Below are 15,602 nucleotides of genomic sequence, written 5' to 3' on the forward strand. Positions count from 1 at the left end.
TTATGAAAGTTCACACTAAAAAAAAATAATAACATATCATATTTTTTTCTTTTCATGTAATATTATTATCGATTTATTTTTTTAAAATCATTGGTAAACTTTTGTCGACTAGTGGAAAATTGATTATTAATTAATTGTCCATAATTATTTTAATTTCTCTAATATATTTTTAATAATTTAATTATATAATTTTTTATATTATATAAGAAATAATATTATTTGTGCTTTTTGACAATGAGACCTTGGACAATCATCCCATTAGGTCATACTTAAGGCTATCTCTGCTCTAGTAACCCTAAGTTCAGTAAATAAAATTTTGAGCCAAACTAAACACCACTAAGTTTTGATTAATCACTAAATGGATTGTGATACATGATCTAAGTGTTATTAACTTCTTACTCAATAGTTTTGATCTTCTATCTATCATGTTTACTCATGAGAAATAATAACAATTTTTTTCAAACATTTAAAAATATTAAAAAAATCAAAATAATTGTTTATCTTGTGCATTATGCAACTAAAATACTAATGATCTTATTTGCGATGACGCTGAGTTTTTAATTTTTAATATTTAAATTTTTCTACGTTCCATTCGAATATTTGAAAATATTTATGATCTTGTTTTTTTTATTTTTTTTGAAAGGGACAAATTGAGTTTATTTCATTAATAATAATAGAGGCAATATAAGGTGAAATTAAATTAAAATAATGGGTACTAGCGTATGATCTTGTCGTCCTAACTAAAAAATAGATAACATGATTTACTTGTCTCTTAATGAACCTAACCTTAAAATTTTGGTGAATGGTAAGTAGTGACCGACCTTTGTAAATGAGAAGATTATGTTCAAAAACTTACGATCTTGTTTGAATTATAATTATAATTAAAATAGTTTTATATTATCGTCCAATTATAGATAATCATTTATGTAAATTTGTTAATTTTTACATAAACACTTTATAAATTATATTAATTGAAAAATTTTCCTTGTTTATAATGTAAATTTTTTACACCGACGAATATCTTTTTGTCCATAATAAATTTCATATAACCATAGCATAATTATGACTTATGAAATAAAGGGATGACTCGTTTTTTTTTCCCAACACCGATGACAACATCAATATGGGCCGAGAGCCAAGAGAGCCCAGCCCACGACCTCTGCGAGCCCAGCCATTTGAAGGAACAAAAATGGGAAAAAGTGTTTGAAACAAGGGTAGTTCTGGAAGAGTGAAATGAAGATTGCAGAGACCCCAAAAACAAAGACAAGGTTGTGTTGAAGGATTGAAGAGTGTGAGAGAGAAGCAGAGTGAGAGACCTAGAAATGGCATCGTGGTGCAGTGCTCGGTGCTTCCATATTCCGGCGATGGATGCCGGCGCTTTCCGCAGCCGCGCCTCATTGGCCGCCGGCGTAGGGTGCTTGTCGGTGGCCGGCACCTCCTTCTGGCGCTCCTCCTCCTCACCGAAGCGCTCTTTGCCGTTCACATGCTTGAGCATTTCTTCCGATACTCGTAAAATTTCCTCTCAATATTTCACCTTTTTTATTTTAATTTTTTGGTTGTAATGGTGACCTTTATTGTTAATATTTTGTAATGACAAAGTTAATTGAATGATTGTAGGTATTAAGGAAAGTGTTCAAACCGAAGGGGCACCAGCGGCTTTGGGACCGTATTCTCAAGCAATCAAATCCAACAACCTTCTTTTTGTGTCTGGTGTTCTTGGCCTTGTTCCCGAGGTTTGTTGTCTTCAACTCCTTTTCCAATTTACGTTTGCATTTATGATGTGATTGTTGATGATGTTTGTGTGTGTTTTGCTCTTCAATGCAGACGGGGAAGTTCGTATCTGATAATGTTGAAGATCAAACTGAACAGGTACATTGAGAGCTTAGCAATTGGAACATTGCAACTGCTTTCTTGCATTTCTCATGGCTTGCTGCATAGGAGCTTCACTTTGTTGTGGTTCCTATGCTCATGTCATGGATTATGCTCATTTTGTCTCGGTAATGTATGATAGTTGCGTGGTTCTATGACTTGGTTTCCTGTTATAGTGTTCTTGCACTTGACTTGACTTGTGCTTTCTAGAGAGGCTCGCTCCCAATGTCCAGTAGTTTGGTGGAATTTAAGTTTTAGAGTTTGTTTGGATAGACTTCTCTAAAAACACTTGGGGCCTGTTTGGGTAAATTTCTTCGTAAGCACTTTTAGGAGAGAAAAATAGGAAGAGAAAATGAAATGATTTTTTTCTTAAGTTAAAATTAACTTGTGCATAAGTTATTTTGTAGAAACTCTATCCAATTTACTTTTCCAAAATCATATATTCCTATTTTTAACTCTTGCATAAGCCAATTTTATATCATGGAGAAGTTTATTTCATTTTTCATTTTTCCTTCCTATGTTTCTCTCCTAAAAGTACTTCTAGGAAATTATCCAAACAGGTACTTATTGAGAAAAACTTATGAAGGAAAAAATAAAATTAGTTCCTCTATAAGCTAATTTGTAGAAACTTTCTAATATTAGTTTTTCTAAAAACTTATTTTTAATTTATACTTAAGCTAATTTTAATTTATAAAGAATTTATTTTTATTTTTCTCTCTATATTTTCTTCCTATAAGTGCTTTTAGAGAAATTTATTCAAACAGACAATAATATTGGGGTATTTCCGATCTACTCTTGTGTAAAGGTTCTTAATGATTCAAAATAAAGGCCAAAAATGAGAAAGCTTACCACCTAAACATGTGAGACTGGGTTATCATACTTGCATATACATGGTTATCAATCTCAAGTGATAACTCGTGATAACTATTGAGTTTACGAGATTGGTCAGTCCCACCTGTACAACCCGGAAGTAAACTCGTTTTTGAGCAATCTCGCCCAATCTCGAGCAATCTCGTCCCCTTTGTTGCTAAAATTAAAAATTGGTATTTTTTTTAGTTTTTTATTTGTTATTTTAAGAATTTGTGTTTTGTGTGAAATTTTGTATAATTTGCTACTAAATATTGCTACTTTAATATTGTAATTTGCTATTTTATTTTAATATGGAATTGAAATGTTGAGTTATTATGTAATTTATAAGCATTATAACATATTATTATATTAAGTAAACTCTAATGAGTTTATGATTCGAGTTTATGAGGTCTTAATGAGATAACATAAACTCTTGAGATCGACAACCTTGTGCATATATATTTTTAAGGAAAATAACTGATTTCTATCTTTTGAGGAAAAATAGGAAACAACTTTTTAGTGGTCTAGAGATGCTAGTGAATCCAACTAACTTGAGACCATGGATGTTTGAAAGCAGATTTTGCACTTGGGTGGGGGGGCTTGAAATTTAGCTGTCAAGGAGTTAACTTTGGCAATTTCCAATGAAATGATGGTGCCATGGACGATATTCTTTTATGCATGTCTTTTTTGTTTTTTCCCTGCAGAAGCTGAGAATTGATATATGATCTATTTTCCCTTAAGGCTTACCTTCTTTGAATGACATTGTTGTATTGTATGCTTGTAAATCCTTCTCTCTCTTCCCTGAAGCACATGATGGTAAGTGGTAACATTTTATCGATGATGCAAGGCCCTTATTGATTTTGTTTCTGATAATTGAGATGATTACCCATTGTAGCTTCTCAAAAACATGGGGGAAATCCTTAAAGCTGGTGGTGCCAGCTACTCATCAGTTGTCAAGACAACAATTATGTACGAATTTCTCACTCTTCCATAGTTGGGATTTATTGTGTTTCAGCAAGATTACTAGTTTTTGCGCTTTTATTTCCTGCAGGTTGGCTGACTTGAAGGACTTTAAGAAGGTCAATGAGATATATGCAAAATGTGAGTTCTGTGGTAGTGATAGAAATAATTAGCCATCCATTTCATATAGCAGTTCATGAAAGTTCTGTAATGACAAACTGGTTAACTGTGCTAATTACTAATGAATTTCACTTCTGATGATTTATATTGTGCTGTAAGAATTGATTGATCCTTCTGCATTTGTGGGGCAAGCTGTTAGCGTGTAGGTAACATTCATGTACCATGGCTGACCACTAACCAGCTTTTAGCTTTAAAAAACCTTCATGTTTTTTTTATGTTTGAAGTCTTGAATATTCATCTGTTAGCTTGTCATAGGTGATGGGTGATAGGTAATAGGTTATGTTTTCATATTTAATACTAGTATATGCTAAGGGTGCTTACTAGATTGATGCAAGAGAGTCCTATAGTTCCATGCTGAAAATTAAGGTATTATTTATTTCTCACCAATGCCTTTAATTACTTAAATATAATTTTAATTTACCTGCATTCCAATGGTTTCAGACTTCCCTTCACCGTTCCCTGCTCGTTCAACTTATCAAGTAGCTGCCTTGCCATTGGATGCCAAGATCGAAATTGAGTGCATAGCGACTCTATAAGCAGCATCAATTGTAATAGTATATTCGACTCCTTCAAGCAGCAGGTTAATAACGCAGGAAGGGACATTTCTTAGAAATGGAGTTTTACTTTGTTTTGTTCTTTGAATAATAGTGCTCTTGTGACATTTACCCTAGTATTCTGACGAGGTTTCTAATCCTCGGATTCTCTCGAAGATTATGCGGCCATCAAGAGTTTAAGAAGCTTAGTCAGTGAAAATGTTCTTGTTTGTAGCTATTGTGACATTTTATTACGTAAGACGGACCATGAATGAAGTCAAATTTGCTTTTATGGAATAAGATCATTTTTAATATAATTCTTTTGCTCAGACTCACATATTTTTTTTTTTCTAAGGATTATTTTTGGATGTTTCATTGAGAAGTTGCAGTTGTCAATTTTGATGATGAGAAAGTACAAGCAAGGTAAAAGTGAAATTTTATGTAGGCGACAGTCTGAGTAGAATTGTATAATATTCGAATAATAAGCGATTTAATAGAATTGAAAAGGTGAATAATTTAATTATGTTAGATTCTTTGAGCATTGTAATGTTTTCATTGCACTTCAAGAGCCCAAAACAACATTAGTTGGTAAGCCCTTGTAAAATATAATATGTATGCCTACGGGGTGTAAATAGGTTGAACTATTTGTGGACCATCATTCAGCCTCAATTGATTCAATGTTTATTCAAACTTGTTTATTTAACTAAATAAATTCATTTATATTTGAGATTGAAGTCAATAATTCAAATTAGTGAATTTAGATTTTACAAGTTCAATACTAGTGGTTTGTTAATAGTTCAATTATATATACATGCACATATATAACTCTTTCAATATATCATATTTATCTTTACTTTTAAATTGTATTTCAATGTTTTTTATAAAGAAATTATAAATGGTTTTAAAAAATTTATTACAATATAGATTTTAAAAAAAAATATTGAAATTCAATTTGAAAATAAAGATGAAATTGATAAATAGATATATAAAAAAAAACTAAGCATGTTTTTGCTATAGAAAAAATTCTAAAAATATTTTTATTAGAAAATAAATCTCATAAATATTCTCCTTCTCTTCTAAAATAATTATAGAGTAGATGAACTTTATTTCCTAACTACAAGTTAATTATGTGTGTAAATAGGTATAGGTAACTTATAAATTTAAACTCACTCAAATCGATCCAATAAGTTTCGATAATTTTTTTTTATCATGTCAGACCTGATTTCAGTCAATCAAAATCCAACATTGTATTTTTTGGTTAATAACATTGTAACAACAAATATATTTATTTTAAATTTTATTTTATATTAATATTGTTGATAACAAATGTAACATATTAATAAAATTATTTTAGAATTTAGTTTGTATTGTTATTTATTTTATAAATTAATAATATTGTATTTGTAACAGGATATCAAACAATTTATATTTATTATAAAATATTTAAATTTTTATAAAAATAAATAAATTTAATTATATTGATACAATTGAATCAATTTAATATAACTCGTTTTAGATTGGATTGAAATTGGTTAAACTTAAAAATAAAAAAATACAAACTCAACTCAACCTAACCCATAAATTTTTTATTGAGGTGTGTAATGAATTTATTCAAATATGATTTAATGAGACTCGTTTACACTCCTAAAGTTAACATATTATATATTGATTATGATTCATTAATAATTTGTTTTTCCGATTCAATATTTCTTAATTTTTGCGCAGTTATGATTTTGTTTTAATAATTTCCTTAATTTCTAGTGTCAACAACTCTCGCTTCCTTCACAAAGGTTATGAATACAATCGTGAGATATTTATTATCTGTAACTTGTTTTCATTGATATAGGTGAAAAAATAAATGTAGCTTTTGTAAAATGAAATGAGAACTTTTATAAATTAATTTAATTTATAAAAAAAAAAGAACTTATTTCAGTTTACAAAATAGAACATAACAAAGAGAGAATTCAAAGTTGAAAGATTCAATAATTAAAACTAAGGACAAACATTTGCTACTTTGCATCCTCAAAGGCTCAGATTGAATTTTTTTGCAACAAAGGCTTGGATTCTTACGTGCAGGGAAGGATTGAGACTTTAGGTTATATACATTATACACGAATATCTATTCTATTCTATTCTATTCTATTCGGATCAATGTGCTTCTTTTTCCGCTTTTTCAAGAATAAAGGTAAAACGCATCTTAACTTTTATTCCACAACACATTAATACTTGATCCTTAAGTATCAGATATATTTATGCATAACTTATCATTCATTTTTTAATCAACCATTATGATTTGTTCTCTAAAGTGCACATTTTACTTTGAAAAATTTAAATTTGTCAACTTATTTTTTAATAATTTTTTAAATAAATACTTCTAATTAAGAGTTGAAAAAATTGAATCAACTTTCTTCTGTGAGTTGACATCGATTTATGTATTTCAAGTTTTAAAGGAGATATATAAAAGATTTTATAATAACGTGCATTTTAACATGTAAAAAATATTTTATCTTATTATTTTCTCGTTAAAATTTTTTAAAGTTTTCAGTTTTTAAGTTCTTAGTTTAAAATCTATTTGATTAAACTTTTATAAAAACATTTTTAATAAAGAAAACTAGAAAGAAAAAATTAAATAAATTATTTTATAATACGCATCGTAAATTATTATTTTATAATAAGCATCGCAAAACTTATAAGCATCGTTAATTAGGTAATATTTCTTTAAATTTACTTTTTTTTATATAAAATACATATGAAGAAATTAAAATGATAATTCTTACAACTACTTATTAATTATTTAAATTTGTTTTAAAAAGGTCTATATATTAAATAGTTGTATTTTTAATTCAATAATCCCCATTTTAATTTATGAATATTTGTCTAGTATATGGTAGTTTCCTTGTTTCATCTAACCAGTCTCAATTTACTGGTGAGACTTCAAAATTTTGTTCCATCCCAAAAAAAAAACTTCAAAATTTTGTCATTTTGAATAAATTTTAACTAACACTTTTTCTTTATTATAATGACTGTAATTTTAAATTTTTGTATATTTATTAAAGATAATAATAATGTTAGAATATAAACAAATCTCACATCAATAAAATAAAAAATAAAAAAAATTTATAAAATACAAGTATATTTCAATGAAAGAGAGGTCTTTTGAATAATTATCCAAAAATAAAATAAAATCATGAAGACTTAATCTAAATTGAACAATATCTGTTGAATCTTATAAATATAACTCTTATTAAATATCTTTTCAGATAAATATTATAAAAATAATCCCATAAAAAATTAAAAAAAAAATATATATATAATTTTATAAAATAATTCGTTTGATTAATAAATATATTATTTTATTTATAAAAATTAAATATATTATAAAGAAATAATTTATAATTAAAATGAAAATATAATTCAGATATTTTTCAAATATTAAATTATAGTAATTAACTTGTTATAAAAGGAGTAATAAAAAATTGAATATGAATTTATGTCAATGTACAGGACCATTAAACTCATGCGTTAAACTAAAAAAATATTAATAACCTAAAAAATGAATAATTTTAAAATTAAATAAGTTTGTTTTGAGAAAAAAAAAAAAAAGAATAATGAAAATATTAAAGGAGTTAATAGTTAGAATTATAGGGAAGAGAAAATAAAAAAGAAAGATGGTGAATTGGCGATGGCATGGATGGAGGAAAAGGACGGTGGCATCTGAAAACGGTAGTTACCTTACCTCACCTCACCTCTCAATCTCAACAACCTAATTCCTATTCTTTCTTTCTTCTCTCCCTCAGTATTCTTCCTATTTCTCTTTCTTCTTCTTCTCTCCTTCCACCTTCCATTCTTATATTAATTAATCAATTCTAGGTTTTCTATTTTTCGAGTTCGCATTTTTTTTATTTTAGATTTTGAGTATTGTTTGTGTGCGATTGATTTTCAGGCTGGTAGGTGTGTGCAATCTTCATCATGGAAGGTGTTATTCTGAGAAGAGTTATTCCGTCGGATAACAGTTGCCTCTTCAATGCGGTTGGGTAAGCAAACCAATGGAAATAATGCAACCGCTTTTTTTTTTTTTTTATGCTGTGGTGGTGCTACTTGTTTGTATACATGATTCCGCTTGTGATGTTCGTTCTTATTTTTATCGATTCAGATATGTTATGGATCATGACAAACACAAAGCGGCTGAGTTGAGACAGGTCATTTTTCTCTCAAATATGCAGAGTGCGTCTTATCATCCAACTGTTTCATTTCATTTCATTTCCATTCATGTTTTTGTCAAGTTCGGCCGCTTCATTTCTCGCCCGTTGAATTTTTTTGTCTCATTTTTTGTTTTGTTTTGTTTTGTTTGGATAAGCATGCTTTTTGCCTCACAAAATATCAAAATATTTCGTGATTCTGTTTTAGTTCCCTTTAATACGTTTTTAGTCCCTACATTTTAACATAAAACCACATCACTTTTGGTAAGTGTAGCAACTAAAAATCTATTAATTTTTTTATTAGAACTAATAGCAAATTTTTGAGATATTTGGAAGAACCAAAAACATTTTACCGCCTTAATTTTATTTATTTATTTATTTTTTCTGGTAATCATATACAGTTTGCTAGTGTGCAGAGCTATGCAATTCTATTGCGATATTCAGCATTCGAGCTTAATTGAATTTACTTTAGCTTGGTCATCACTCTGCTTGTTTCAATTTGAAATAGGTTCTGAAACCAAAACTCAAAAAGTTAACGCAAAAGTTCTGTATTCTCGTTTTCGGACAAATGTTCCTTGTAGGCATTTTATAAGAACTTGGTAATAAGAGCTTTTGAAAAACTGACAGTTGGCTTTCCAATCATTAACATAGTCGCAACAAATGCAAAGGATGAGTGAGATACAATGGCATTTAGTTATTGTTTATCTGCTTTGTACATGAAAAATATTTCAGATTCATCTATGAAATTTCCAGCATTTTTATTTTACAAAAATTTGACTTTGAATATTATGTAAGGCTCAGCACATATTTTTCACTGGCTCTTGTTTTCAATTCCTGAAGTAGGACTTGAGTAACTTCTCTGGTAGATCTCCATATTTTGTCATCATTTCATCATACATTCATAGGTCCCTATATTATGGTCCATCAAGTTCCATGCTGTGCCACTCAATGCTTTCCGTCAAATTACTTGCAACTAAAACCTTGTCACTGCTAAATCTTGACTTTTAGATATGAAATTACATAGTCTATCATTTAAGAATTACCAGTGAAGTGGAATTTTTATTCCCTTGTATTGCCTAATATCTTTATATTCTAAGCATGTTATGTTATTGACATTATTTCTTACATATTTTGACTTAATATTTTTGTGCTATTTGACATGCTAAAGGTTATAGCCGCAACAGTAGCAAGTGATCCAGAGAAATACAGTGAAGCGTTTCTTGGGAAGCCAAATGCAGAGTATTGTAATTGGATTCTTGACTCGGAGAAGTGGGGAGGTTAGTTGGCTTATGTTTTCCTAATCAATGTTTTTTTTTTTTTTTTTAAATATAAAAGAATAATGGAGATATTGGCCATTTTTACTCTGCAATTTTGAACTGCTACTTTTGGTGGCCAATGTATGAGTGTAAAACCTCAAGTGTGGAGAATTCATTTTTATTTGGAACTTGGAAGGTAATGAAACTTGCTCTCAGTGAGGTTGATTTAACATCTATAGTTTTAACTTCTTTGTCTTTTAAGAAACTTTGCTAACATAAATATATTACAAAGTATATAAGAGTAAAATAGATTATTTTCCTGAAACATTAAGAGGCATAAAAATTTAATTAAATTTTTGAAGAAAAAAAATAAACATCTTGATGACTAGACAATCTTCTGCTACAATTGGAAATTGTTTAAATTTCAGTTTTGTTTCTAAAAGTAGGCTCCTGATTTAAATTTTGTGGGTATGGATTCTGTAGTTGTTGAGTTTGACATGGGTTTCAAAGGGTATCTCAAACTCTCGTAGCAGCAAATTTAACAATAAAGCAATGTTATTTTGTTACTTTGATGTGCTAATTAATCTCTATGTTCCTTTGTGAAGGTGCAATTGAACTTTCGATATTAGCAGATTATTATGGACGTGAAATTGCAGCATATGATATCCAGACAACCCGATGTGATTTGTATGGTCAGGTAAGCCACTTGTATGCATTCTATATGGCATATTATATGCTTCCTAGTTTTGCAATCTCTTATGACTGAACTTTTCTATTCTCATTTTGGGTGAATACTTTTGACAGGGAAGTAACTATTCTGAAAGAGTAATATTGATTTACGATGGTCTCCACTATGATGCATTAGTGGTGAGTAATTTTATATGCTATAAATTATTAATCTTCCATTCCTTCTCTTTCATGCATTGTTTTGTGTCAATTGGGAGGTGAATTGTGAGATTTCAAGTATATGGTATTTATTTTTATCTACTACACATGAAACAATAAAAAAAATACAAATTAAGGTTCATATGTATTTTTACATTTTCATGTTGCCTGATCTTTAATCACACCTTGCATAAGTCAGATGTCTCCCTTTGAGGAAGCTCCTGAGGAGTTCGATCAGACCATATTTGCTGTACAGAAAAACAGAAGCATTGGACCTATTGAGGGGCTTGCTCTAAATTTTGTGAAGGACCAGCAGAGGTAATTTGCAATTCCTCTTTAACCTTAAATAAAGAGAGACAAGATTAGCATACTTAGAACGATTGAATTTCATTAATCTTCATATTTGGATTCTCTATATTTATCAGATTTGTTGTGAATATGCGTAAAAGTTTTTTCTTGGACATGCATGTTTTCACTTTCAGAGGACTTGGGATGCATTTGGAATTGGATTACAGAAATATTTTCTACTTTCAGTAATAATTTCAAAAATATCACCCCAATTCTTTATTTATGTGCAAATATTTACAAACAAAAAATAAAGTGAAAACAATGTGACATTTTGTAATTATCTGTGTAAATAGAAGACATTTTTGCAAATCCAATGCACCTTTATTTTTTTAATTTAGAACAAGAGCAAAGTAGTGAATGTGCTGCCGAACATTAGAACTGTATATACATAGACTGATGAGTTGAAAAGCTGAAAATTGCCAATTTCTATTGTCAAATCACGCGGGTGAAATCATGCACATTTTTTAAGTGAAAGTGCAAAGTTTGACTACGGGTGTGTTTGAAAACCAATTGAGTTCAATTTAACTGGAATTGAAAAAAAAATTATACTCACAAACTTTTACTTTTTCTACATTTGAACGTAGGTTTTTCTATTGAATGTGGTTTTAAACTGATATTTAAACATGCATTATGTGTCTGTCGGTGGGAACATATATTTTGACCCTGCGATAGTAGAAAGGGAAGTTATTTTGTTTTATCTTGCGTGATCTGATTCTTTTTTAATCTTCTCAATTTTATTTGGACATAGTTTTGAGTATCCTCTCGTAATGATTTCTGCTACACAATATCCTTGCAATTTATGCAATATGCCCATGCTAATATCATGGCTACACTTTCTCAGGAAACGGAGTTACACCGACACTTCCAACTTCACTCTGCGCTGTGGGGTGTGCCAAATTGGAGTAGTTGGTCAAAAGGTGATTCCGCAGTATCTGATGCTTTGCTTTATGTTAGATGTGCTACTTGCCCACCTTAACCTAATCTCTTCTTTGTTATGATTCTGAGTTCTGGTTTTTGTGTGAACATTTCAGGAGGCGGTGGAGCATGCACAAGCTACTGGTCATGTTAACTTCCAAGAGTATAGATGATACTCTCTTATTTGAATGAGACTAAGTTTTATGTGTATTTTCCGTTGATTTGAACGAGCATCATTGGTGAATGGAAGTTGCTTTGTTGCAGACCTTCAACGTCTTTTTAATTTTACTCAAAGTGACTAAACTGAACAATTTCTGCATGAGAAGAATTGTTGTGCCAACTTGTGCTGTAATAATAGTTCCTTCCCTTGCTCTCCTTCCTTAATGATTCTGATCATAAGAAATCCACCTCCACCGGCACACTAGACAGTGAAACTAATTCGTAACCATTTTTTCCCAGTAAAGATTTTTGTCAAATATAATTTACTTGTTATTTGTTAATTTGAATTAATGAAATAAAATATTAAATAATTTTTAATTTTTTTAAAAAAATTTGTATATTTAATCTGTATATTAAGAATTTTAAATTTAATAATTAGATTGTTGAGATTTAATATAGTTCATAAATTATTGAGTAAGTAAACATATTTTTTTCTCATATATATATATATATATATATTATTCCCTTTAATGATAGTATATAGTGCCTCGCAAAAGAAATTTACAAATATTTGTTCTAGCCGTAAAGCTCGTTTGTTGAATCATGAATTTCAAATTTTTTTTATACTGGGAGAAAATATGAATTTTTTATTAATAAAAGAATGAAAAATGAATTTGTGAGTTCATTGTATATCTTTTTTAAACGGAAGGTACCAATATCTACGGATTTTTAGAGTACAGGTTATCTGTAAGGATTTTTTTTAGTTCGTAAAAATTAATTTCCTTATTTTGTCTTCACTGATTTTGTTAATACATCAGATTGTCTTCACTGATTATTAGTATTATATACAAGCAATAGCAGAAAAGAGTTAAGATTTAACAATAACCAAACTTAATAAATAAGGGTAATTTTTATTTTTATTTTTACTTACTTGAGACTTTTTCTTATTATCTTTCTCTCTAAAACAAGAAGAAAGAATATTTGAGTGCGTCTTACCATTTGATTTCTTTCCCTTTTTAATCTCATGCTGACATGCTCCCAAAACTTATAATAAAAGGTATAATTTTGGTAATCGTCTCCTGTGGTTAGCCTATTCAGAGATACAAATTCACACTTCACTAAATACTTTCTTCCAAAAGTAATTTTTCTATTTTTTTTTCAAAAAAAAAAAAAGAAGTAACTTTTCTATCTTTCTACGATGTCTTGTTCGATAACAAAAGCAAATATTTTATGATCTTCATCCTTGATGCACTTCACTTTATCCAAATCTCGACTTTTCACTCTCTAATTTTAGCAAAGCCTGTTTGCTGTAAATAAAAATAAAAATTAGCAAAGCTTGTAGAGTGTAGATAGTTTTATTTCCACTTTTGGTGCCAATCGCCTATGGCTTGGCATAATTTACCAAAAGCTTTTATTCTGCCTAATTACCCTTTGCTGCTTCTCTTGACTACCTTATTTGCTAATTTTCAGCATTTTTATAACCTAAGCATCGTGCTTTAATTTTTTTTTTCTTTTTAACCTTAACTTTATGTTGTGCACTTACATTCCATCCCTAACATGTTTTATCCTCAAGTGCCCAACCTCTTGATTTTTTAAATGTCTTTTTTCTATTTTTCTAATCTTTTCTCACATCTTTCCGTACTTATCATTTGTTCTTGTGTGTCTCTTGTATTTTTTTTTTTATAAGATAATTGTATCTCATGTGAGAAATATTTGATGTACAAAGAGACTAATAAATAAATAATTAAATAGTTAGAGACTAAATCATAAATAGATTTAATGAAGTAATTTTAAGAATAATTATAATTTGATGGAAATAACGATCTTTAATAGTTACAAATATCTACTGATGTGAAACAAGGTTCATACTCATAACAGAATTTATTCTCTGAAATCATAAAAAGAGTAGAAAAAAGAGTTAAAGAGAGTGAAACTTTGGTCCTCTTCTCAAGAAGATCAAAATACTTTAAGGATCAAAGAAAATTTTCATTATAAAAAAAATACATAATATTTTTTATTATTATATGAGTATTATGAATTTCAAAGATCCTTTTAATTTTTTATAATTGATGTATTAGAAAATTTATAAAACTTACATCCTCCACTTGATCCTTGAAATCCTATCATGACTTTTTCTATTTACTCTTTTCCTAACTCTTACACATCCATGACTACGAGACAGTGTTGGGTACTCAAACAATCCTCAAGCATCACTTTGCAGTTCATGCAAAGTTTTCTGTATAATTTCCTTAAAAAAATCAATTCAAGAACTAGCCACACTACTTTTGTAGGGGATAAGATGTCCCTCCCTCTTCCTAAAACAAGTACAGGTTAAATTAGTTTACCCTCTCTTTTTTCTTCTCCTTGGTCATAACTCATAACCCCTAAGTGAGCCTCATATCCTCTAGATGACTTCCCAACATGACAATTTAGATCTCATCTTAGGAAAGTCTTCCTCAAATGGTGTTCCTTAGGCCAAAACTTCTAAATACTCTCAACATTTTATTTTGTGGTGCTCTTCTAACTCTATTGAGATGCATAACCACAAATCACAGTGAGAGTTTCCCTTTTCACTGCAAGCTTTAAAGCTTTGATCTTATCTCTTAATCTTTGTAACATTCACAACATTTCTCTTGATCATTTTTTTTTAAAAGGTTTCATACCCATACCTTTATGGCGATTCCTTGCGTGCCCTTTGTGAGTAGAGGGTTTTGGTGCCTTCTGTACGGACAGCGAATCAGGTGATGCCACGTTTCCTTTACTCCATGTCATCCAGCGTGTTGAAAGTTTGACTAGAAATTGGGTAATTGGATCTAATCCGCCCCTGCACCATGATCCAACAAACCAACCCGGGTCCCTAGAATCATTTTGAAAATTTGGATTCTAGGGGATCAATTCCGACGAGGAAAATGTCATGTCCTTATAAATTGAATTGGGAGAATGGGTATCAAAGCACACCACCCTCAACGCTGACAACGCCGGCGGCAGCCTCATCCTCCGCGCCTCCACCTCCGGCGGCGGCGACGCCAGCCTCAACACCACCGACATGATCGAGGTCCTCCACGAAAAACCGGGAACCTTAAACGCCTCATTATTCGTGTCGGAACCAAAATACGATTACTTATACTGCGGGTCGTCGCTGTTCGGGGACCTGAACCCGTAGCGCGTGAGGGAGTGGATAGCGTACCACGTGCGGTTCTTCGGGTTAAGTCGCACTTCATGATACACGACGCGGGTGGGGTCCACGTGGAGGTGCTGGAGGTGCTGAGGCCGTGGATGGAGCTGGGGTACGTGACGCTGCAGGACATTAGGGAGCAGGAGAGATTCGATGGGTACTACCACAACCAGTTCATGGTGGTCAATGTGGTCCCTAGAATCATTTTGAAAATTTGGATTCTAGGGGATCAATTCCGACAAGGAAAATGTCATGTCCTTATAAATGGAAAAAT

At 30.4% G+C, this 15,602-nt stretch overlaps 2 protein-coding genes across 3 annotated transcripts; both read left to right on the forward strand.

The window, feature by feature from the left end:
* The first annotated feature begins 1,223 nt into the window (after window positions 1-1,223).
* LOC109795437 (endoribonuclease L-PSP family protein) lies at window positions 1,224-4,708 on the forward strand. Its single transcript, XM_020354941.3, has 6 exons — window positions 1,224-1,509; window positions 1,618-1,733; window positions 1,825-1,869; window positions 3,614-3,687; window positions 3,770-3,819; window positions 4,300-4,708. The coding sequence occupies exons 1-6, from the start codon at window positions 1,323-1,325 to the stop codon at window positions 4,392-4,394; spliced, it is 567 nt and encodes a 188-aa protein (XP_020210530.1). The 5' UTR covers window positions 1,224-1,322; the 3' UTR covers window positions 4,395-4,708.
* A 3,308-nt stretch (window positions 4,709-8,016) lies between these two features.
* On the forward strand, window positions 8,017-12,378 carry LOC109788692 (OTU-like cysteine protease family protein). 2 transcript variants are annotated; one of them, XM_020347482.2, is made up of 9 exons: window positions 8,017-8,114; window positions 8,335-8,425; window positions 8,545-8,590; window positions 9,759-9,867; window positions 10,452-10,543; window positions 10,651-10,713; window positions 10,931-11,049; window positions 11,921-11,996; window positions 12,111-12,378. In XM_020347482.2, exons 2-9 carry the CDS (start codon window positions 8,361-8,363, stop codon window positions 12,165-12,167), a joined length of 627 nt encoding a protein of 208 aa, XP_020203071.1. In that variant the 5' UTR covers window positions 8,017-8,114; window positions 8,335-8,360; the 3' UTR covers window positions 12,168-12,378. The 2 variants fall into 2 exon arrangements, with proteins under 2 accessions (XP_020203071.1, XP_020203079.1); XM_020347490.3 differs by having other exon boundaries at window positions 8,069-8,187.
* Window positions 12,379-15,602: the final 3,224 nt, after the last annotated feature.

Source organism: Cajanus cajan, chromosome 9, assembly GCF_000230855.2.
Source record: "Cajanus cajan strain Asha chromosome 9, NIPB_CcT2T_4, whole genome shotgun sequence".
Classification (NCBI taxonomy): domain Eukaryota; kingdom Viridiplantae; phylum Streptophyta; class Magnoliopsida; order Fabales; family Fabaceae; genus Cajanus; species Cajanus cajan.